General features: G+C 55.7%; 1 protein-coding gene across 5 annotated transcripts in view; it reads left to right on the top strand.

Annotated features, from left to right (window-relative positions):
• Positions 1-22,783, top strand: part of CD82 (CD82 molecule) — a 53,563-nt gene that overhangs the window by 14,688 nt on the left and 16,092 nt on the right. For 2 of the 5 annotated variants that reach the window (XM_082628830.1, XM_082628834.1), the window contains exons 2-3: positions 13,192-13,274; positions 18,551-18,623. In XM_082628830.1, coding sequence (XP_082484956.1) covers positions 13,192-13,274; positions 18,551-18,623 — 156 coding nt within the window. Of the gene's footprint in view, positions 1-3,506; positions 3,631-13,143; positions 13,275-18,550; positions 18,624-22,783 lie in introns of all 5 variants that reach the window. The other 3 variants (XM_082628833.1, XM_082628832.1, XM_082628831.1) reach the window with 3 other exon arrangements.

Below are 22,783 nucleotides of genomic sequence, written 5' to 3'. Positions count from 1 at the left end.
TGGCCGCCGCCCTGCCTGGAAACTTGGGGCTTGGGCTCTGCTTTCCATGTGGGAGGTGCAGCCCTTCCTCCCAGCCCCGGAGGGCCTGGACCCCTGCAGCTGACTGTGGAAATGGGGCCCCCGGGCCACTCCTTCCTGGAGCCAGGTGCCCGCCATGGGGAGGACTGGCTGTGCTGGAGTCCGGGCCCTGTGTCTGGAGTGAGTGCCCTGGATGCTCTGGATGTTCTGAGGCCCTCAGGATATGAGAGGGAGAGACCTGAGAGCTGGTCTCAGAAACAGGGAGAGACAGACAGAGGGGAAGGCTGGAGGAAGCCACCAACAGAGAGAGGGACAGATACAGAGGGGAAGAGACGGGTGAGGCGGAGGGACTGAAGGACAGAGTGGGGAGGGCCCAGAGGCCCTGCAGTGCCCCCTCCTCCCCTGGCCGAGTGGCCTCTAGCTGGGTCTCAGGTGGAAGACCCCCTCTACCCCCTACCCTGCACCTCCAAATTCTTGGAGTTACAGACCTGCCCTTGCCCTCCTCACTCTCCATCTTTTCTGTGTTTTCCCCCCAGGACCCATGAGAGGAAACGTACCTGTGTATACCTGTGTGTGCAGCACTTTGCCTTTACTGTGTCTCACTCACCTCCCTCTCTGTCTCTGTCTCTCTCTCATCAAATATCCCCAAAGCCAAAATAGCTCTTAAGCCTAGGAAGGTGCTGAGAACTACAGCTTGGGAAGTAGGAAGTATTAGCCCATTTTACAGATGAGGGAACTGAGGCTCAGAAAAGTTAAGTGACAGTGATGGGTAGACAGAGCCAGGGTTTGAACCCACATCCGTCCGATGCCCACCCTAACTACTCATGCCAAGATGATTGGGGCTGCCAGGTAGTGCTCCATGAGCGTCTGTGCAGGAGAATGCTCTGGGAAGGCTGCTCAGAGGAGGTGGCATCTCAGTGGCCCCACCTCTTCCTTCCTGAGCCCAGGGTCTGGAGGGTGAGTGCTGTGACTGCTGCCATGTGAGGTTCCTGATTAGAACCCCCCTCCTTCTCCCTAATCACCCTGCCACCCTGCGGAGGGCCCACACCCAGCTCCCAGCCTCCCCACACCCAGCTCCCAGCCTCCATCTCCGCAGCCCTGACCCAGAGGGTAACCCTTTGTTAGCCACCTGTGCCCAGCTAGCCAGGCCCTGGGATGGGTGTCTGAGCTGGTCCCTGATGCCTAGTGCCTTCCCAGAGTGTCTTCAGTTGGCTGGGTCTGGAGGCTGGGCTGTGAAACCCAGTTAATGTAGGTTGGACCTTGGTGAGGTTATTTTAGTTACGTATCATTTATAACTTCATTTCTGCAGGCAGTGCAGCATGACAGTAATGCTCAGGGGCTCTGGGTGAGGTGTTGGGGTTCAACTCCCAGCCCTGTGGTCTGTGTAACCATGGGCAAGTCCCTTCACCCTGAGTCTCAGTTTCTTCAACTGTGAAATGGGGTTAAAAGCAGTGCTTACCTCATAGGGTCATTGCAAGGATAAAGTAAGCCATGTGAAGCGCTTAGCACAATCTCTGGCAAATAGTAACTGCAAAAACATTAGCTTTTGTTATTATCGAATACTGAGAGCTGTGTTCTAAAGAGCCCATCCTGTCCCACAGAGGAAGAGCTGGAGGCTGGGTGGAATCACCGTGCTGCTTTATGATGATGCTGGTGTATAATTGCTTATTTTCCTGTCTCTGCCTTCTCCAGCCTGAGCACTCCCTGAGGGCAGGGATGGGTTTCATCCATCCACTTCCTATGTCCAGCTCCGGGCCCAGCCAGAGTTGTGGGGGTCAAAGAACTGCATTGATTCAGGATGGAAACTGAGCAGAGATGGCCTCTTGGGAGCCCTCTGGGAGGGCAGCCCCTCAGGCCTTCTGACCCATGAGTGGTTCTGGGGGGGAGGCTTGCTGCCCCCTTGAGGTCGCCTCTGAGGGTTAGGCCTGGGTTCACTCACATCCTGGTGGTTCAGCCTGGCCCTCTGCACCCACCACTGCCATAGCTGGCTGGTGTAGGGTAAGAGTTCCACAGCCCCTGTGTGCTTGTTACACCTGCAGACACCTGGCCCCACTCCTGGGTACTCTGATTCCATGGGCTTTGATGCTGGGTGACCCCATGTGAGAGGGCTTGTCAGTAAGGAGCAGTATCACAAAGCAGGTAGGACATCAGACTCCAGAGTCAGAGGGTCTGGAGGACAAAGTTCAGCTCGGCCACTGTCCTCCATGTGACTGGAGCAAGTGCCACCACCTTCCTGAGCCCCAGACACCCTGCTTGTAAAACAGAGATGATGAAGCCATGCTCTCCACATGGCAGGGGGATGTGGGGTTAAATCAGATAAGATCTGTGAAGCACCGCTCACATGGGGATGCTTTCATTAACATTCATTTCATCAGTCCTCCCTCTGCCTGACATCTATTTCAAGTTCTTGGGTGATGATAACTTTCCAGGGTCAGTTTGTAGGAATCTTTGTGTGTCCCACATCTCAAGGGAGAGTCTTTATGCATACCCTCCTCCTGCCATATAAGGAAGGGACTCTTTGCCTAATACCACCTCTTCTCAGAGACTCCTGCCTCTGTCATGCTTGCTTTCTAGGGTTTGGCAAGCTGATTCCACCATCTTCCTGGACAAGCCTTGATATCCCCATTTTACAGATAAGGACACTGAGGCCCAGTGGGGTAGGCAGCTTGCCAAAGGTTACACAGCTCTGTGAAATGGGGTTAGAATTTAGGTCTCTCTCAATTCAAAGTCCATACTATGAACTGGTTCATTTTTCTCCCTCCCACCATGGGGCTGGGGAGGGGTCCTCAGAAGGTAGTTGACCCCTGAGAACCCATCTGGGAATCTGGGTCTTCTTGTTAGGGCCCCTAGACTGTGGGGCTCCTGGGCAGCCTCTCATATAGTCCTAAATATCTCTCTAACTTAGGGCTTCCCAACTGATGTGCCCGAATGGCTGGTTATCTCCTCAGCCCCAGGAACAGAGCTCTGGTGGGTCACCTCAGACCAGACTCAGTGTTGTCTGTCCACATCAGGGTGCTGAACAAATATGTGTACTTCTCTACATGTATCATGATGTGAAACATGTTGGGAAGTACTGATGGTTCTAACCAATCCCCTCCCTGCGCTGTACAAATACACTCCCCAGAAGGGTGGGGATTCGTGGTCCTCTCTGGGCCTCAGTCTCTTCATCTTACAAATGGAGACTGAAATAGGTGATGTCAAAGGCCTTTCTAGCACTGTGAATCTGAGTGTACAAGCCTTAGAACCCGGGTTGGGAGGGAGCAGGGTTTGCATGGGGCCCAAGCAGCCTGCAAAAAATAGGAAAGGGAGCCATGGAGAAGGAGAGGTCAGAGACTATGGCTCAATCTCAACTTGAATCTTTGGCTGCATTGGGCCAGGTGGGGAAGCTGCAAGTTTCAAAGTGTCTGCTCTCCCCAAAACTGCACCCTCTGTCAGAGTGGCCCCTTCTTCATGCTGAAAGCGCTCTGGTCTCCTTGCTTGGGTTTCAGAGAAAAGCAAGGAAGGACCACATCTGTTGGCCTCATCAGCCAGTGAAGGAACAGTGTGGCCAGGATTGGTGGAGCTGATCTTTTCCTTCCTGACGGAAGCCAAGAGTCAGGCCTCAGAGCTGGGGTAAGATGGGGTGTCAGGCAAGCAGACTGTGGCAGTCAGGCAAGCAGAGGTGTGGCAGGGTGGGGCGGGCGGGCTCCACCATTGACCTCATTCACTTTGGCAGCAGGTGGAGAGAAAGGAGCTCTTGTCTCAGGTCAGACCTGAAGTTCACTCAGGGCTTAGCCACTTACTTGTGTGACCTTAGGCAAATCACTGAACCTGAGTCTCAGTTTCTTCATCTGCTAAATAGGGGTAGTAATATCTCAGGGGGTTGTTACAGAGATTAAATGAGAGACAGTGGGAATGGCATTATACAAATGAAAAAGTGCTGTCACTCTACTGCCATAGTCTGCCAGGGTGGCTGGTGGCCTGCATTCCTCTGCCACCCCCGGCCTCCTTCCCCCAAATGTCAGGGGTCAGTCCCAGCTTCAGGCTGTTAAGGTCCTCAGGAGAACAAGAGCCTGTCACACCGGCTCATGGGATCATGTGATGGGGTTGTCCTTCATTGCTCCTTGGGTTCAGCATCTATAAGACAAACAGGAGGCCTTGGGCTCTAAGATCCTGGGATTCCTGGGGGGGTCTGATCTGGATGTGTTTCTTCCACCCCATGGTGTTGGTGGTGGTAGGGTTTGCTTACTTGCATTGTGAGCAGCTGACAGTGCCCCCAGAGCTCTTTATTCGCCCCATCTCAGTCCCCCAACAACCCTACAAGACAGGGGGTCCTGCTAGTATCCCCATGTTAGAGATGAGACGTTGGCCTCAGAGAGGTTCGGTAACTCCCTTGCTTAAGGTCACACAGGAGAAAGCAGAGCTGGGATTCAAACCTAAGTCTTGAAGGAAATGTGAGATCCTAATCATGCTTTATGGCCTCCTGATTTTCTGGTTGCCAGGGTAAGAGCTTTTTTTTTTTTTTTTTAATTTATGTTTGGCTGCATCGGGTCTTTCATTGCTGCACACTCGGGCTTTCTCTAGTTGCGGCGAGCAGGGGCTACTCTTCATTGTGGTGCGTGGGCTTCTCATCACGGTGGCTTCTCTTGTTGCGGAGCACGGGCTCTAGGTGCACGGGCTTCAGTAGTTGTGGCACGCAGGCTCAGTAGTTGTAGCTTGCGGGCTCTAGAGAGCAGGCTTAGTAGTTGTGGCTCACGGGCTTAGTTGCTTCACGGCATGTGGGATCTTCCCGGACCAGGGCTCGAACCCGTGTCCCCTGCATTGGCAGGCAGATTCTTAACCACTGTGCCACCAGGGAGGTCCCGGGTAACAGCTTTTTATTTTTATTTTTCTGTTTTAACAACAAGGGGAAAAGGTAAGACCCAAGATGGAAAAATAAGGTAGTAGGGAGGTCAAAAAGCCAGCCCCTGGAGTCAGCATGGGTTTCAGGAAACACATCACCTGTCACACGTGAAAACAAACACAGCCACCTGTGACCAGTCTCTTTTCACGGGCAATCGGGACAAAGTCCAGAGAACTGCAGAGCTGGGTGGCCAAGAACCAGCTTGCAGGTGGAGTGTCTGCTGACAGGCAGGTTTCCAGAGTAGAACAGCCAGGCCAGGCTTTCTCACTCCACTTTCTATCCAAGCTGACTGAGCTCCCACGGGATCAGTTGTCTGACTCACCAAACTGGCTGGACGTCCAGGTCTCAGGCAGGCCCCCGAGGCACAGCCCGGAGGCTTAGGGACAGAGGCCCCCCACCCTGTGGAGGGCAGAGGTCTCCTTCCTTAGGTGGCCCAGCCCCACCCTGTTTCACCCCACCCGCCTTGCCTGAGAGCAGCAGTAGTTACTCTCTGGCACAGAAGCCTCCAGGCTGGGCATGTATCTGGAGGCTGGATCTAGGCCCCCAGAGGGCTTCAGACTGTTGCTCAGGAAATCAACAACTTCCAGGTAATAATCATCATCAACGTAATTGGTGGCTTTTACTTGACACTTACTAGGTGCCAGGCATTTTATGGATACTAACTCATGTAAGCCTCACCATAGCCCATTATTAAGTCCATTTTACAGGTGGGAAAGTTGAGGCAGAGGGATGAAGTGAGTGCCCAAAGCCACACAGCTGTTAAGATGTGGCAGATTTGGCATCTTCAGGCAGAGAGAGTGGGAGGAGGGGGCTAGGGTGCCAGCATGGATCGAGCCCTACTATGTGCTAGCCTGATTACAGTTCACCTTCACACCTGTGAGGGGTGGGTGGGTTTAGTCTCCCCATTCACTGATAAGGAGGCAGCTCTGTAGGTTACGTGGCCCGTATGTAGCAGATCCAGGGGTGGCAACCAAGGGCTGCTGTGTGACTCTGTGTCCAGTTCTCCTTAAATCTCTCTGCGGAAGGCCTGGTGAGCTGGGGCAGGGCAGCAGATGGAAAGAGAAAAGCCTGGACCAGGAATCTGCGGGTCCTCCACTGTGTGTGCAGCCCTGATTTTGCTCTGTGACCTGTGGTCTCCTGCTTTCTCTGGCCCCTCTGAGAAAGGCAATGATCTCAAAAGTCTTCTGCACAGTGGATATTGCTCTCTGGTGAATGATGCTGGGAATGTGCCTTCAGGAAGTGGAGGATGGAGCAAAGGTACAGGAAGCTTCATGTGAGATTCTCCCCAGCCAGGACCTGCTGCACCAGGGACCCCAGGCCTTTCTGCATCCCACTCAGAGCAGAGGGACCAGGCCATGCTGGGGTCTCAATACATGAGAATCCCCTGGGAAGCCTAAAAAAAACCCCAATGCCCAGGCTGCACCCCAGGCCAATTAAAGCAGGATCTCGGGCTTGGGGGAAGGGATTGGCGGGGCAGGCACCAGCACGTTTTAGAGCTCTCCGGATAATTCTAATGTATGGCCAAGACTGGGGGCCACTGCTCTAAAGCAACTGGGAGACGGGGAAAGTAAGTCCTGGCTTTTCGGGGTTAGTGGCCCCCTGAAACTGGATGAAAGCGTGTGCCTGCCTGTCTTCATGCATCTTTATAGAGAGAGGGTTCACGGCTTCTATCAGGCTTTTCTGACCCAAAAGGAGATTAAAATCCAGTCCTGGGAGGAAGCAACCCCCTCCCCACAAGCCAATGATGTCATTTTTAAGGCCCAGAGACCTCCAGTTGCAGGATCAAAGTTGGTTTTTCTTATCTCCTCTAAGAAACCTTTCCTGACCTCCCCAGACTCCCCTTTCTGTTCCTTCTTCCTGAAAATACACACCCAGGGGTTACTACGTGCTAGGCACTGTCCTAGGCTCTAGGGTACAGGGCAAGTGAGACAGACGCAGCCCCTCCCCTGAAGGGACCATATTCTCATGGGGACTCCAGATGCCCCAGTGGACCCGTAGGATGACTGCAATGAGCAGGGTCATGTGACAGGCCCAGGTGTCAAAGCTGCTGTTCCTTAGAGTTGTCAGGGAAGCCCCCCATACCCAAGAGTCTGATGACTGGCCTAGGGCAAGGACAGGCGGCTGTGCACGGGCATATTTGGTTCTAACGCGCAGCTAGAGTTGAGGCCTGCTGTATAGATCAGGTGTTCGGGTAGGGCCTCTGGGAGGAGTAGCTCAGTCTACTTATAGGAAGGGAAGGAGCCAGCCAGGGGCTTTGGGGGAAGCGTGCTCCTGGCAGAGGAACTGTGAGGGCAAAGGCGCTCAGGTGGGCAGGGGCCTGGTGTACAGAACAGTAAGACAGAGCGGCCTTAGGGATGAAGGTGGGATGGGGAGGACGGAGGTGCTGAGGACCGAGGAGGGGCAGGGCCAACCAGGCAGGGCCCCGCTGGCCACGTAAGAGTCTGGATCTTATAGCAAAGTGTCAGCTACATCACCATTGGAGGGTTGCAGGCAAGGGAGTGACAAGATCTAGTTTGCATTTTTCAAAGAGCCCTCCCTGTAGACAAGGGCAGGAGTGGAGCCTGTGACCAATCAGGGAGCTGCACTGGTCCAGGGGGGAGGTGAGGCATGGGGCCAGGAGAGGTGGTGGATTGGAGGAGACGCATTTGGGCTGTGGGATGAGGGGAATGAGGAAGAGACCCGAGCATGGCTCTTAGGTGCTGGGTCTGAGCCAGCTGGTGGGTCGAAGGGCCGTGCATCTCCTCGCCCGCGCTCCTTTGAATCCTGCAGCACGTAGAGTCCAGGAGCCCTGGCCAGGGACCCTCAAGAGCCTAATATGTATTCCACGTGATGTTAGGCTGTTGAGTGAAAGGTGGTTTTAAGTCAGCAGTGTTTACTGCCAGGTGTCTTGGAGACACTAAGTGCCTAATGCACAGTGACTCTCGGGGAGAATTGGCGCTCCACAAACTTGGTGACACCGAAGACTCTTGTTCTTAAGGGCGTGTCTTCTAGGACTTGTGTTTTGAAGAGCTACTGTGGAAAATGCTGCTGCTCTGGTCCCAGCCTGTTGTTTGACCGTTGAGGAGGCAGGTCCAGGATGGGGTGCGGGGAGGTCCGGGGACAGTCACCTGTGCTGGGTCTCAAACAGCATGCCTCAGGCTTCCCTGGTGGCTCAGTGGTTGAGAGACCACCTGCCGATGCAGGGGACACGGGTTCGTGCCCCGGTTCGGGAAGATCCCACATGTGGTGGAGCGGCTGGGCCCGTGAGCCATGGCCGCTGAGCCTGCGTGTCCGGAGCCTGTGCTCCGCAACGGGAGAGGCCACAACAGTGAGAGGCCCGCGTACCGCAAAAAAAAAAAAAAAAAAAAAAGAAAAACAGCACGTCCCATCAGAGCAGGCACCGAGCATGAACCTCTGGACTCTGGCTCTAGAGGGGCTGCACCACTGCACCACTTGGTTTCCCCAAGGCTATTCAGGGACACCCAGATTCTGGGGTCAGGCTGGAGGGGTCCTGCCCCAACCTCAAGTGGAGGATAAACCAACCTCCTACTCTGCAGGGGTGGACTCACAGAGCCCCAACACAGACAAGAGGTTCTCTTAAAGAAGGGGTTCTGGGCTTCCCTGGTGGCGCAGTGGTTGAGAATCTGCCTGCTAATGCAGGGGACATGGGTTCGAGCCCTGGTCTGGGAGGATCCCAGATGCCGCGGAGCAACTAGGCCCGTGAGCCACAACTACTGAGCCTGCGTGTCTGGAGCCTGTGCTCTGCAACAAGAGAGGCTGTGATGGTGAGAGGCCCGCGCACCGCGATGAAGAGTGGCCCTCGCTTGCCACAACTGGAGAAAGTCCTCGCACAGAAACGAAGACCCAACACAGCAAAAATAAATAAATTAATAAAAACTCCTATCTCCAACATCAAAAAATATATATATATATATTAAAAAAAAAAGAAGGGGTTCTTCCCCAGGGGCTCCGGGGAAGGCGAGGGAGCCTTGCTTGTGGGTCCTGGCATGCAGAGGTGGCTCAGCGTGCTCACCCTACACATCCCCCACCCCACCCCTTGCAGGAAGACAGAAGAAGGCTGAAAAGAGAGTCTCAGCTGATTTAGGGGCAGTGGATCTCAGACTCCCTTTGGGTGACAGTACTTGAAAGTCCTGGTGTTCTATGTGGAAGTTCCTTCCCCTCCCCTTCACCTCTCCATCTATCCACCCAACTGTCCGTCCGCTCATCCCTCCCTCCATCCACCCATCCCTCCATCACCCATCTATCCCTTCATCCATGTACTCATCCCTCCTTCTCTCCCTCCATCCCTTCCTCCATCCATGCATCTAGTCTTTCCTTCAGCAAATTTGTTCGGAGCCTACTTTGACCTCGTAAATAATACATGGTCTCTCCCCTCAAGCTATCACAGTCCACAGGGGAGATGGGCAAGTAAGTAGGAAATTACTGTACAGCATCATGAGTGATAATAGTAACCTCCATTTATTGAAAACCTACTTCATGCCAGGCATTTTACCCACATTATCTAATTTAATCTCTGGGCAAATCTGCCAAAAAGGTTTTATTTTCCTCTTCTCACAGATGAGTTAGTTGAGATTCAGAGAGTTAAGTCACTTGTCCAAGGTCACACAGCTAGGAGGTGATAGAACATCATTCAAACTCAGGCAGTTTGATGCCAGAGTCCATCGCAGGAACTGCTCTAGTATCCAGTGCCATTGGAAGGAAGCAGAGGGGGAGGGCTCCTAACCAGCATATGTGTTGGTGGGGAGCGTGTGGCCCTGATGGTGGTGACAAGGGTGGCTGGAGTAGGAGGTGTCCTGGAGGAGGTGGATGTCTGAGGTGTGTATAAAAGGATGAGCAGGAGTTAGTAAAATATTAGTAGTATAATAATTCCATTGTATAAACTGATTTGGCATAAAATTATATATTTGGTCAATTTAAATTGGAGTTGCTTAGAAATGGTCAGTTTACCTGCTATAGAGTATAACATAAAATCAGCACCTCCTTGCTACTGCTCACAGAGCTGTCAGTGACTGTTCCAGAATTTTCCAAATAAGATGTGCTTGCATCTCGTTCCCTTGTTTTGTGGCTTTCCAGACATCCTCACAGGAAAGCATGGCCAGACCTCCTAGTGTTTCTGTAAAGCACAATATTGGGAGACTCTCTCTTTGTTTAGTTTCATGAGCAAGTGAAACGCTCACCCTTCACTCCTTCCACAAGTGCCGATAAAGACGCTTACCCAGCTCCAGCTCATCCAGCCCCGACTGTGTGAGGCGCTGATCTCACTTTTCTTTATAACAGGGGGTTCAGTTGGGAAACGAGGCCCTGGGAGTCCTTTCTCTGTGGCTGTGCGTTGGCAGAGCTAGGATTCGAACCCTTGTCTATTCGATTCCTGCCGCCCAGCTCGTTCTCCCCCCAGATCCCGAGCTAATGGCGGTCCTAATCCTTGCCACCTTTTACAGACATTGTGTGTGTGTACCATCTGATCCCCTGCCCCAGGGGCTGGCAAACTTCTTCCATAAAGGGCCAGGCAGTAAATGTTTAGGCTTTGCGGGGCAGTGGCCTCTTGTCCTAACCGGCCCACTCTGCCGTTGCCTGTGACGGCAGCTGTGGACAGTACAGCTGGGGGCCAATACAACTGAACTGATTTATTTTAATTTTCCGTGTTACAAAATAGTCTTTTTATTTTTTCCCAACTATTTGAAAATGAAAAATCTGTTCTTAGCTTGCAAGCCGTACAGACTAGAGGCGGTGGGTTGGATTTGATCCACAGGCCCCAACTGGCTAATCCCTGCCCTACACCAACCCTTCTTCTTATTGTTGTGGCTGAGGAGACTGAGGTTCAGGCCTCTCAGGGTGGGCGGGCAGAGCTAGAGCGTAACCCCAGGCCCTCTGAATCCGACTTTGGGGTCTCCTCGGGGCTTGGTGGTGGTTATGGGCTCCCTGAGGTTGATGCCAGCCCCCATCATAGGGCAACCTGGATACGCCCCCAGCCTGAGCTGACTCCCAGCCCTTCGTGGAACCGCCCAGCTTCTGCCCACTATGGAGAAGGTGTTCATCTCCTGCTCCCTGCTTCTCTGAGCGGGGAATGTCAACACTTGCGGGGCAGAAACACTTTGTATCCTGGATCTTGGCCAACAGGCCCCGGAGCCACCCACCCGGGCTCTGATTCTCAGCCCCTTCTCTTCCCTCAGGTGATTCCCAGGTAGTCTCTGGGCCTGCCCTGATTGGCCAACCCACCTGCCAGTCATGGGGCTGCCTGGCTCCTGTTTTAGTGTCTGAACCCACCCAGCTGCCTCCTGGAGAGGAGGAGGCGGCCTAAGAGGCCAGGAGGGCTGGGTTCTGTCCTTGCTGGTCCATGTACCCGTGACCTTGGGCAAGCTCCTTCACCCCTCTGAGCTTTAGTTTGCTTGTAGGATGCTGAAAGGCTTTCTTTGCCCTACGCCTAGTTCAGTTTGTGTGAGTGACGAGAGGCCAGCGGGGTTGCCCGGAGAATCGGGGGATACCAGCCCAGCAGCCTCTGCCTCCTTGCCCACAAACCAGAGCTCCTTTGAGCAGTGACCTTGGTGCTCACCACCTCCCTGGACAATGGAATCCCAGCCATCCCCAGAGACCCCTTTATACAGCCGTGGCCGCTCCCCGGAAGGTAGCCCTTTACAGATCTTGACCTCGGGAGTTACCACTGCCTAACGAGCTATGTTTCTCGGGCAAGTTACCTCATCTCTCTGAGGCTGTCCCCCGACCCCATGCTCCCCAGGACAGGAAGACCTTCCTCACCTTCTGGGCAGGTCGTGAGGATTAAAGGGATGACACATGCCAATGGCTGTCCAGAGCAGATGCTGTTCACTGTTGTCTAAGAACTGCCCCTTTCTGAACACCCGCCACCCAGCAAGGCTACCCCAGACACCCAGCCTGAGCGGAGGATGTAGGAGCCGGAGAGTGGAGAAACTCCCTTGCCTGTGCAACACTGCTGGCGGACATCAGTTGCCAAAGGACCGTTTCAACACTTCTCCAATTTCACAAGAATGCAGCCAGCGTCCCGTTCCTGCTGCTGCCGGCTCAGATGCTGTGGTGGAGTTCTTCTGGGGAAATGATGATTTATCTATAAGCTGCTTGGGGCTGAGAGACTCAAGCAGGTCCCTGATAGGAAAGAAAAACAGGCCTCCTTTGGTGAGACACTCTTTCCTCTTGCTGTTTCACTCCGCGCCAGTTTATGAAGCGCCTGTGGTTGTCAGGCGCTGCGCTGGGAGGGGAGAGAGGAAACAATAGCTCTCCTTCATGTGGACCATCCCCAGCAGGCCTTCCTGGGGCCAGGCCTGGGTTCAGGATCTCAGATCTCAGGATCTCCTGACATGGGGGTGGGGCGCGGGGGGGAAGCCCTTGTTTTCTCCCCCTCTGGGCCTGGGGGAAGCCCCAGGTGGAGTTGCTGAGGCCGGGCTTCCCTGGTTCTGAGTCACTGCTGTCCCCGCATTTCTCAGACCCAGGTCTTGGACCCTGGAGCCTGGAAGAGTGTTCAGTCTCATCTCCCCACGTAGCTCTTGAATTCCCCATAAGTCTTTAGTCAGATATTGCTTCCATGCCACTTGTGACAGGGTGCTCGTTGCCAGGCAGTCTTTTGCTTCGTTGGAGGCTTTGCTTCATGCTGTGCCCAAATCTCCCCCTTAACTCCCCTACCCCGGTCACTGGAGGTGTAAAGTCGAAGCTGGGCTCCCACTTGGCAAAAATGATACGAGAAGGGCGAGGGGACCTCCGTGTGGACAGGGGAGAGTCACAAGGCTTAGGACTGCCTTTCACCCCTGCAGGAGGAAGAAGGGATAAAGCCCATGCCTTGGGCCCTCTGTTCCCTCTGCTCAGTGGCCTGCTTCTCCCCACCCCCCAGCCCAGCTCTGCCCACACAGCTGTCCCAGTCCAGCTGTCTCAGCCCCAGCTGCCTGTGCTGGCTCCCTTAACCCCATGGGGCATGACGGCCACAGCCATTTCTGGGGTTTCTGGCCTCAGGGAGCCTGAGGGTCTCCTCCATAATTTTCCTCTAGGCTGAGCCCTGGTGGAGTGGCTGACCCGGACCCCAGCTGCCACCTACCACCCACACCCTGCTGCATGGCTTTGGGTCAGTCATCTAAGCTCTCTGGGCCTCCGGGTCCCCTGAAACAGGACCTGACCTTAGTACCTACCTCATGAGGTTGTTGGGTGGGGAGGGTGGGCTGGGATGATTTGGGGCCGGTGGGTCTGGAGTACCCACCAGCACCGATTCCCTCTCCTCTCCCCAGCCCCCAGCCAGGTTCCGCCCCGCGCTGACTGACCTGCCTTCTCCCCAGGGAGCTCCCGGACCAGCAGGATGGGGTCAGCCTGTATCAAAGTCACCAAATACTTCCTCTTCCTCTTCAACTTGCTCTTCTTTGTAAGTATGACCCGTGCTACCCAGATGCCTCCAAAAGAGATGCTCCTCCCGGGCACATCCCCGTCCAAGACCCTCCAGCCTGGGGATGGTGGTGGGGTGTGGCTGGGGTCAGGGGGCTGAGGCCAGACTGTTGGAAATGGAAGCAGGTGGGAGCAGTGAGGAGATTCCCAGCGTTCCCAGCTGGCTGGATGGCAGAGCGCTGGATGCCCCCCCCAGCCCTCCCCCTTCCTGGAGCACCGAGGCCGCCGTACCCGGGCTATCAGGGCCGGAAGTGGGCATGGGGAGAGGAGAACCCCTGGGGCATCCCCTGACTCCTCATCAGGAAGTTGTAGGGGAGCCTCTGGGATCTTTCTCGTCCTCTCCTGACTCCCCATCCTCCTCCGCCCGCTCTGAAGAATTTGCCTGTTACAGGTCTGGGTCTCAACTGCCCCACCCACACGGTGGAGGGTGTCCCTGGAGCTGCCAGAGGGTGGGCAAGAGGAGGCTGGGCTCTGGGCCGGGGTGAGGACACAGTGACCCTTCCCCAGACCCTCCCTGGCAGGCCTCACCCGGTCATGAGCCCCAGGGCCGCCCAGATATAAGCTCTGTGCACATCTGGAGCTGCTTTTCCTGGGGCCCCAATTTTCCTCTCTGGTTTGGCAAGACAGACTCCTGCCTTGGAGTTGCCAGGATGATGGAATCAGTGTGTGCGTGTGTGAGATTATGTGTGAGTATATATGTGTGTGAGTATATATGAGGTTTTGTGTGTGTGTGTATGTGTGAGTGTATATGGGTGTGAGGGTGTGGGTGTGTGAGCGAGTGTGTGTGTGAGTATATGAGTGTGCATGTGTGAGAGTGTGAGTGTGTGTGATGGGGGTGGGGCTGTGGGGAGAGTGGCCTGGAGAGACCTTCAAAGGAGTGCTGCTGGAGACTATGGCCTCTCATGGTGTTGGTTCACCCTATACTGTTAAAAACATCAGATTTTTTAATAGGATATTTATTATGATTCAACTTTAGTTTTAAAAATGTACACATACATGAATATTTTTGAGAGGAGAAGAAAATACCTCCTAATGTTAGTGTTGGGGTTCCTGGGAATTTGGGTTTTATTCTTTATTGCTTCTCTGCAGTTTCCAAATTTTCTACAACAGACATGAATTTCTTGTAGAAAAAAAAAGTTTTACATTACAAGTTACAAAGGATTACAGAAAGTTTGGAAAATAAAGAACCTTTCTAAACTCCCCCTCATAACTTTAACCCAACACACAGATACTTACAAGTGTGTTCCTGGCACACACAAGTACACCCACGTGCACACACACACACATGCACACGCACATGCACGTGGACAGCCCTGGTGTTGCCTGCCCTACTGGTCGTCCACCTTGGCTCCGGCCCCAGCTCCCCCTTCAAGGACGGCGCTGGGACCCCACTGCAGCTCTGGCCCTCCACTGTTGGCAGCCGGGCCTGGGCACCTGGGTTTCCCAGCTTGGCAGTCAGGTCCCTCCCAGCTGGACCAGGCTTCTGGGAAAAAGTGGCTGCCCACACAGGCACGCCTTTCCTGGCAGGCACTTGGCTCCCAGGCTGAGGCCCAGCTTTAAGGGCCAGCTAGCCAGGATGGGGTGGGGAGCGTGGGAGCCCTGTGGTTCTGTCCCTGGGGCTCTAGGGACTGGAGGGAGGAGTCTGGGCTATAGCCTAGGAGGTGGCGGGGCTTGGGGTTCAAGGGCACAGACACCCCCTCTCCCCCCATGCAGTGGGAGGGAGGGAGGTAGAGACTTCATGGAGAAAGGGAGAGGAGTTGATGGTTTGGGGCCAAGGCGTCCCTTCTGCTCCCAGTCTCCCCTATGGAGCCAGAGCCTAGAAGAGCTTCCCTTGGGCCCGAGCTCTGGGGACTGGTCTCGCTTGGCCTCCTCCCAGCTACTCCAGGGCCCTGGGGGACAGGTGTTCACTCCCTGTGTGCTGGGGCCCAGGACGGGGCCCATCAGCATGGTGGTGGAGGGGATGTAGTGGGGGAGAGGGGAAGCTTTTATCACAGGAGGGTGAGAGGGAAAGGAGAGAGTGAGAGGAGACTGTGTGTGTGTGTGTGTGTGTGTGCGCCTTCACAAATACTTATCTACCAAATGTGTATTTGACACCCCTGTGTATTCAGACCCCGTCCTGGGTGCCAGCTAGACATTCACCAGCAGAAGAGCCGTGACTTCTTCACTCACAGGGCTTATGTTCTGGGGGGTGATGGGCTTTGATCAAATGCTTACTCAAATGGATGATAAAATTGCAGTTGTAGGCGGTCCTGGGAAAGAAGGATATGGCCCCTAAGGGAGAGCAGATAATAAGGCACTTGACCTTGTCAGGGTGGCCAGCAAGAGCTGCCTGGAGTTATGTGAGGCTGGGGGGAGTGGGGTCCCGGCAGCAGGAGTGGAAGTCCAGCACAGGGGGAGTGGGCCAGAGCGTGCCTCTCTGGGGCTTGGGCCGCGTAGCCCTTCCAGGAAGGATCTGGGTCTTTGTTTCATGCACAGTGGGAAGCGGTTACATGATTGAACTCGCGGTCTGGCACAATCACTCTGGTTGCCGTGTGTGCTCATGCACACGCGCGGGTCCACGTGTACATCCTCGCCTTCACTCCCTCTGGACCCCAAACTCCCCAGGAAATTGCCCTGTCGTCAGCTTTTCTCAGATCCTAGGAGACCCTGAGGCCGCAGCTGCCGTGGCCGTTCTGGGGGTAGGACACTGGCTGTGAGACTCCTGGCTCCTGTCGGGAGATTCTGGTGGGTCTGGGTGGGGGTGGGTTATTGTGGGGTGTGTCCTGCGGCCCCAGTGGTGGTTCACAGAGAAAGGGGGTTTCGTGATTCCTCCCCCAGTCTTGTCGGCCCCCTGCCCTGGCCTCGTTTCTGGCTGTCCCGTGGCCTGGCGCTGATCCAGCCACACCTGGCGCTCAGGCCATAGTCATCAGACATGCAGGGGAGCTGAGATGGCAGCCCCAGGTACTTCGCTCCCTGGGTTGCGGGAGGCGAGCTGAGGAGCTTGGCTGGGCAGTCTGGGATTTTACTCTCTTTGGGATTATATTTGCCCAGAGGGAATTTTCTGCCGTCTTGAATTCTCTATTTGGGAGGACTGTTCTCCCTGCAGCCCTGCCCCGTGAGTGCAGGAGGTGAGCGGACAGGGGCTCCGCCACGTGGGTCTGAGGTGGCAGCGGCAGACCACAGGCCAGCTGTGCTGTGAGGTGTGAGGCTGGGGTGAGCAGGGCTTCAGGAGTCTTTGGGAACCTACCTGCCAGGTCCTGTAAAGCCCACCTTCCTCCCCGCAAGCTGTGCGGTCTGAGGTGCCCCCACTTACGGGTGGGCACTTCCTCTCCCCAGGGACTGGCTTTCTAGGCTAAGGCCCGGGACGGACCCGAAGTATCCCTGCAGCTGATGTGCCACCATCTGGCGTAGCTGTATAGTCAGACCTGACTTGGAGCCCCTGATGAGTGAATTGGGTGACCTCGGGTGAGGTTAGGACCTCAGTTTCCCCATCTGTCAAGTGAGGACAATAACAGGGCCCATCTGACAAGGAGAGAGGAGGGGACAAGTGAGTTGCTGGGGACAAATGTGGGGAGGTCCTTGTGCCTTCCTCTTCCTGGTCGTCAGCTGCTGTTGTCTTTAAGGAACCTGGGCCAGGGTGAGACGAGTGAGGCACTCACTTTGGGATCAGAAACAGCACGGCGCTGCATCACATCGGGGCCCCGCTCCTTTTCAAAAGGAAAAATCAGGGGGCTTCCCTGGTGGCACAGTGGTTGAGAGTCCGCCTGCCGATGCAGGGGACATGGGTTCGTGCCCCGGTCCGGGGAGATCCCACATGCGGTGGAGCGGCTGGGCCCGTGAGCCATGGCCGCTGAGCCTGCGCGTCCGGAGCCTGTGCTCTGCAACGGGAGAGGCCACAACAGTGAGAGGCCAGTACACGGCAAAAAAAGAAAAAGAAAAGGAAAAATCAGGAACACCAAGCCTGTCTTTATTTAAAAGCTTGATATTTTGTTCATCATGATGGATTTTTTCCCCATTAATTTTCATTTCTTAAAAATGATTGCTATAAACTCATTTATCTTGGTTCCTGAGTGTTTTTGGTGTCCCCTGAATTTTCACATGTGAGGCAAATGCCCCACTCACCTTACCCAGCGTCCCAGCTCTGGTTTTTAAGATCTGTAGAGCAAGGCTGATAAACCCCTGGGACCGAGCGGCTCACCCCAGGCTGAGGGCTTTATCAGCAGCTGCTGCTCTTGCACCTGAGGTTACAGGATGCTGGCTGAGGCGGGGATCCAGGGCTGGTAGTAAAGGTGGGTGGTGACATGCTGGGACCCTGAAGGTGGGTTATCCCCCAGGTAGACCCAGGCCAGGCCCCAGGGAAAGGCCAAACTTATGGGGTGATGCAAACCTCCCCACCTCCATACCCTCAAGGGAATCTGTGCTTTTGCCTAGACTGCAGGCCCTTCCCCAGCCTTGGCTGGCTTAATGGGATCTTGCTGGGCTGATCTTGGCTGGGGGAGGTGGGCTCCGGTTGTGGGTCTGCCCCCTGGTGGAGGGAAGAGAGGCAGGGAATACCTGGGCCTATGCCAGCCACCCTACCCCATCCCCACCACCATTCATTTGCTTTTCTAATCCTGACTTTACACAGTTTGGTTCATGAACTCACTCACCCGCGGGGCCCTCAGCACCTGGGCCCTCAGCACCAGGCCCACAGAGCTGCATGCAACCCAGCCCTGCCCTCAGGGAGCTCACAGTCTAGCCAGAGAGACACGTGGTAGAGTTAAACCCAGAGGGAAAGGCTATTAAAGAAGGGTCCCACGGTGGTTGCCACACAGTAGAGGCCCCTTAGTCTGCCTGGGGGTCAGGAAGCCTCCTGCGGAAGGTGGCCTTGGAGCGGAGAGATCTGGAAGACGGGTTGGGCTCTGAAGGTCATGTCTCCCGAGGGTTTCCCCACCCTGAGCCTGGCTTGTTGGGGAAGCTCCCAGCCCCCAGGCTGGGGCAGGGCCAGGAGATAAGTAGGAGGGTACCCGTGGCAGGAGGCTGCACCCCTAGAGCCGGTATGCTCAGGTTGACCACACGCGGGCGTAGGGTAGGGGAGACGGGAGGCAGGAGGGCCTCCCCACTCACGGCCCTGCTGTCTGGGTTGCTGGAGTTGACTGGACTTGAGGTGCGGGGCCTGAGGCCACCCTGACATCCCTGGGCTGGACCAGGATGTAGGCAGCTCCCCTGTGTCCCCCCGGCCAGGCTGCAGGGGTGGCTGGGAGCAGCCCCCCACTAAGTGCCCCTTTCTCCTTCCAGGTCCTGGGCGCGGTGATCCTGGGCTTCGGGGTGTGGATCCTGGCTGACAGGAGCAGTTTCATCTCTGTCCTGCGTAAGGACCCCTCTGCTCCGCCTGCCCCAGCTGCCTCTGAAAGGGGTCCGGGGCAGCAGGCAGGGCTGCTCCCACGAGTACTTGAACCTCAACGACGGTCCCTTTTCCAGCTGCCCTCAGGGCCTCGCTTAGGTCCTGCATGCTGACCATTCCGCCTTGGGCCTCGCCCAGGTCCTGCATGCTGACCGCTCCGCCTTGGGCCTCTCTGCAGGGGTTTCCAGAAGGAATTTTCTCTCCCTCCCCAAACAAAGCTGCTGTTGTCTGGAGAACACTGGGTGGGGGATGAGAGAGGCGTGTTCTCCATCCTGGCCCCTCCCTCTGCCCTGACCTGAGAAAGCCTCTTATATCCTCAGTTCTTCCATTTGCCTGCTCAGCAAACTGTGGCCAACAGCCCCTCCCCTTCCTAGTTCAGAAAAAGGGCCAGGAGTGGCAGATCGTCCAGTATGCGTGAAGCGCCTACTGTGTGCCTGGCACCAGCCAGGTGGGTCAGGCAAGTGTGCTGACGAGGAGGTGCTGGGCCCAGTGTCTCTCGTTTGTGGTCATGATGGGCCAGGCATGCGGCCAAGCATTTGGCATAGATAAACTGTCTTAATCTCACAACAGCCCTGTGCAGTAGCAACTTCCTGCCTTACAAATGAAGAAATGAGGCTCAGAGAAGTAACGTCCCTTGCTCAAGTTCACCCAGCCTCTGAGTGATAGGTGTGGGACTCGAACCCCCAGAGCTTTGGTCCTAAATGCTGCACATGGTAGGGGAAGCCCCTTGTCTCACTCTTGAAGCTGGAGGAGAAGAAGCCCAATGATGATGATGAGAGGCCTTTCCGATCTACTCACGGTCACCTCCAGGAAGGCTGCCAGGCTTGCTGCACTAGGCTCTAGGGGACGTCCTGAGGAGGGAGGGAAGCACAGCAGAGCACAGAGATGCCACTCCCCTCAGCAAGTGCAGCCTTGGCTCACTTCCCCTCCCAGCAGCTGCCCTGCCCGAGGCAGCGGGTTTGGACTCAGGCCCATGACAGCTGCTTGATTTGAATGAAACGGAACCAGGCTAGGATGGGTGATGGAGGGGCCCTGGGGGCTCGGCCTCCCCTCACACATGAAGGGAAGCAAGGATGATCCACCCTCCAGCCACTTCCGATGCATCTGGGGCTGTCAGTCCTCACTTCTGCTGGGGCTGCTCCCCATTCTGGGGCTAAGGTTTAGGTTTCCAGCCCCACGCCCTCCCCACATGGGACACATCCTCCTTGGCCCTGCTCGGCCCAGGCTCCCGCTTCCTGGGCTGTGGCCCACACCCTGCGGGCACTGCATCTCGGGGCAAAGTCTCAAAGCCCAACCCGCCCACTGCTATTTCGCCCTCTGCACCCCGACTGGGGCTCCGGGGACCTCCTGCTGCTCCTCCCTGTTCAGGGCTGAGAATCTCAGGCCGGCCAAGCTTTAGAGGCCCCCTGGATGCACCCGAGTGCTTTTACAGATACCAAGGCCTAGCCCCACCCCAAGGGATCTGACTTCAGATCAGCACTGAGGTTTTTAAGAATCTTCCCAGGGGTTCCCCGGGCAGCCAGAGTTCAAAAACACCAATCTGCTAGCCCGGTCACTATACCCTTGGGTAAACTGAGGCTCAGAGAAGAGGAGAAAGACTTGCTAAGAGTCACACAGCAAGTGAGGGTCAGAACTGGGAACCCAGGGCCTATGGTGTGCCAGGCCTGCGTGACACGGCTCTTCCCTTACCAACTGAATCCTCTCCGTGGGTCCATGGGGCTAGGCATTACTAACCCCATTTTACAATGGAGGAAATTGAAGGGAATTTGTCCAAGGGCACACACACAGCTAGAGGGTGAGGGAGCTGGGATGTGAACCAGGGGGCATGGCTCCTGAGCCCCCATCCCCTGTACCACAGGGCTCTGCAGCACGCCACGCATTCACACCGTAACAGGCGGAAGCAAGCACAGTGGTTAAGAGCACAAACCGTGGAGCCGGGCAGCCACGGTTCCCATCCTGGCTCTGCTGTCTACTAGCTGTGTGATCCTGGGCAAGTTACTCCACCCTCTGTGTCTCCTCATCTGTGAAATGGAGACAATAATAGACAGTATGTCATAAGGCTATCGTGAGAAACGAGGCGAGTTAATAACAGTTTCTAGTAAATAGTAAACCCTACCTAAGTGATTGTTAAATTAGTTTATTATACCATCTGAACCTTAGAACATCTTTAAGAAGTAGGAATTAGTTTTATTTCACAGAGCCAAAAATAGAGGCCCAGAAAATGGCTTGCCCGGGGTCAGAGCCTGTTAGCAGCAAAGCTGGGATTAAGTGGCACCCTCTTCTCGTGCTCCTCAGTCACTTTCAGTTTGGGCCACTTCCTCCCCACCTCGCTGGTACCTCCGAGGCCCGATAAAACCAAGAAGATGCTGGTCTTGGTGCACAGTGGGCGGGCTACCCCACTCCTCCCTAAGTCAGGTTCCTCAGATCAGGGCCAGCCTGAGACCCAGGAGGAGGACAGGGACTGGTATTGATGAAATTTTCTGAGAAAAGAGAGACGCCACACCGCAGCTCGGCTGGCCTCCCAAGCGAAGGACCCGAGCGGGGGTCTCAGCCTCCAGCCTTGCCCCTTGGGCCCCATCTGCGGCCTCTTGCCTGCTCTGGGCCTCTGGGCCCTTACAGACAGATCAGGGTGCAGATCTACCCTCATTGGCCCACGGCAGAAATTCAGCAGGATGGTTTGGATAAAGGGCCTTTTTCAGGGCTGGCACACTGTGGATTTTCAGGCAGTGCCACTTGCCTTTTGATGGGGGGAGTATTCGCTGGGAAGGCTTGTTGGAACCCAAACCCAGGAAGTTTAAGAAAAGCACACTTTGATGGCCTTCCCCTGCTGTTGTTGATGGCTGAGAGCCAGAGCGGTGAGGGCCTGGAGTAAAAAGGAAGCCCCTCACTCAGCCCCTCGGGGCCTCTGTCCGGCTCCTGGGGGCTCCTGTGAGGAGCTGAGCGGGGGCCTCCCTGCCCTGGTGCCTGAGAGTGGAGTGGGCTGGCCAGGGCTTTTCCTGAGCTCCAGAACATTCTGTCTGTGCCCAGGAAGTGGATGGAGCTGGATCACACTCTCCTACCCACCCACACTCCAGCTTTATCGCTATTCCTTAAGGGCCCTAACGCCCCGTCTGTGGTCGAGGTGGGGATCTCAGCCTCTCTGAGGTGCCCCCCGGGAATGGTGGTCAGTCAGCCTATTGACGGGCAACTGTGGCAGCCCTGGCTGTGCCAGAGTCATCGGGGAAGCACATTCACCGTGCAGATTCCAGACCGTCTCCTGGAAAGTCTGCCTGGCTCTGACAGACCCGGGAGTCTGCATCCCTGAGAGGTCCTCCTGATCTGCTGAGGCGCTCCAGGATGTTCTGCACCCTTCTAGAAACACCCCACACCCTGAGAGTGCCACACCAGCCTCTCTGGAGTGCCTGGGCTGTCAGGGGAGAGAGCCCGCAGCACCCTGCCTGCCGGGGGGCGCGTCCACCCTGGTCCACCTAGTGCGTCACAGCCTCAGGGTAGAGGGGACCCCACGCACCCCACACCGGGGAGCTGGAGAAGGACATGAGCTTCTCCCTGTGTGATCCATTGGGATTCTTAGGAAATGCTGGTCAAGTGCCCTAATGAAACTTCTGACCTCCACCTCCACCCCGGGGGCTCTGTCATTGCCTGTAGGCCCGTCTCTCCGCCTCAGGCGTGTCGCCTGTCAGACTCCTCTCTCACTCACACTGATCCATTCTTTCTCACCTTTTTATTTTTCAAACACGCCGAGCTTACTCCTTCCTCAGGCCTTTGCACCTGCTGTTCCCACGGCCTGGAATGCTTTTCCTCAGATCTTCACTCTGACTTCTTCATTCTCATCTGAGCGATCATGTCACCTGCTCAGACCAACCTTCCCCCACCACCCCGGCCCCTCCCTGCCCATGTCCTTGACCTTAGCCGGCTTCAGTAGCTTCCCGACCCTTCACACAGCCAGAAGAGACACTCCTCACCCCATCAGCTTCACGGCGTGGGGACCTCGGCAGGCTGACGGCTGTATCCCCAGCAGGCGGCACAGCGCCTGGCATACAGTGGGCCCCTGGTAAATCTCTGGGGGCTGAACACATGAATGAGCGTCACGCCTGTGTCAGTACACGTGCCCGGTGCTTCAGTGCAAA

Source organism: Mesoplodon mirus, assembly GCF_964341445.2.
Source record: "Mesoplodon mirus genome assembly, chromosome: 7".
Taxonomy (NCBI): domain Eukaryota; kingdom Metazoa; phylum Chordata; class Mammalia; order Artiodactyla; family Ziphiidae; genus Mesoplodon; species Mesoplodon mirus.
Note: the sequence above shows the minus strand (reverse complement) of the source record. Positions and strands in the feature narration are given on the sequence as shown.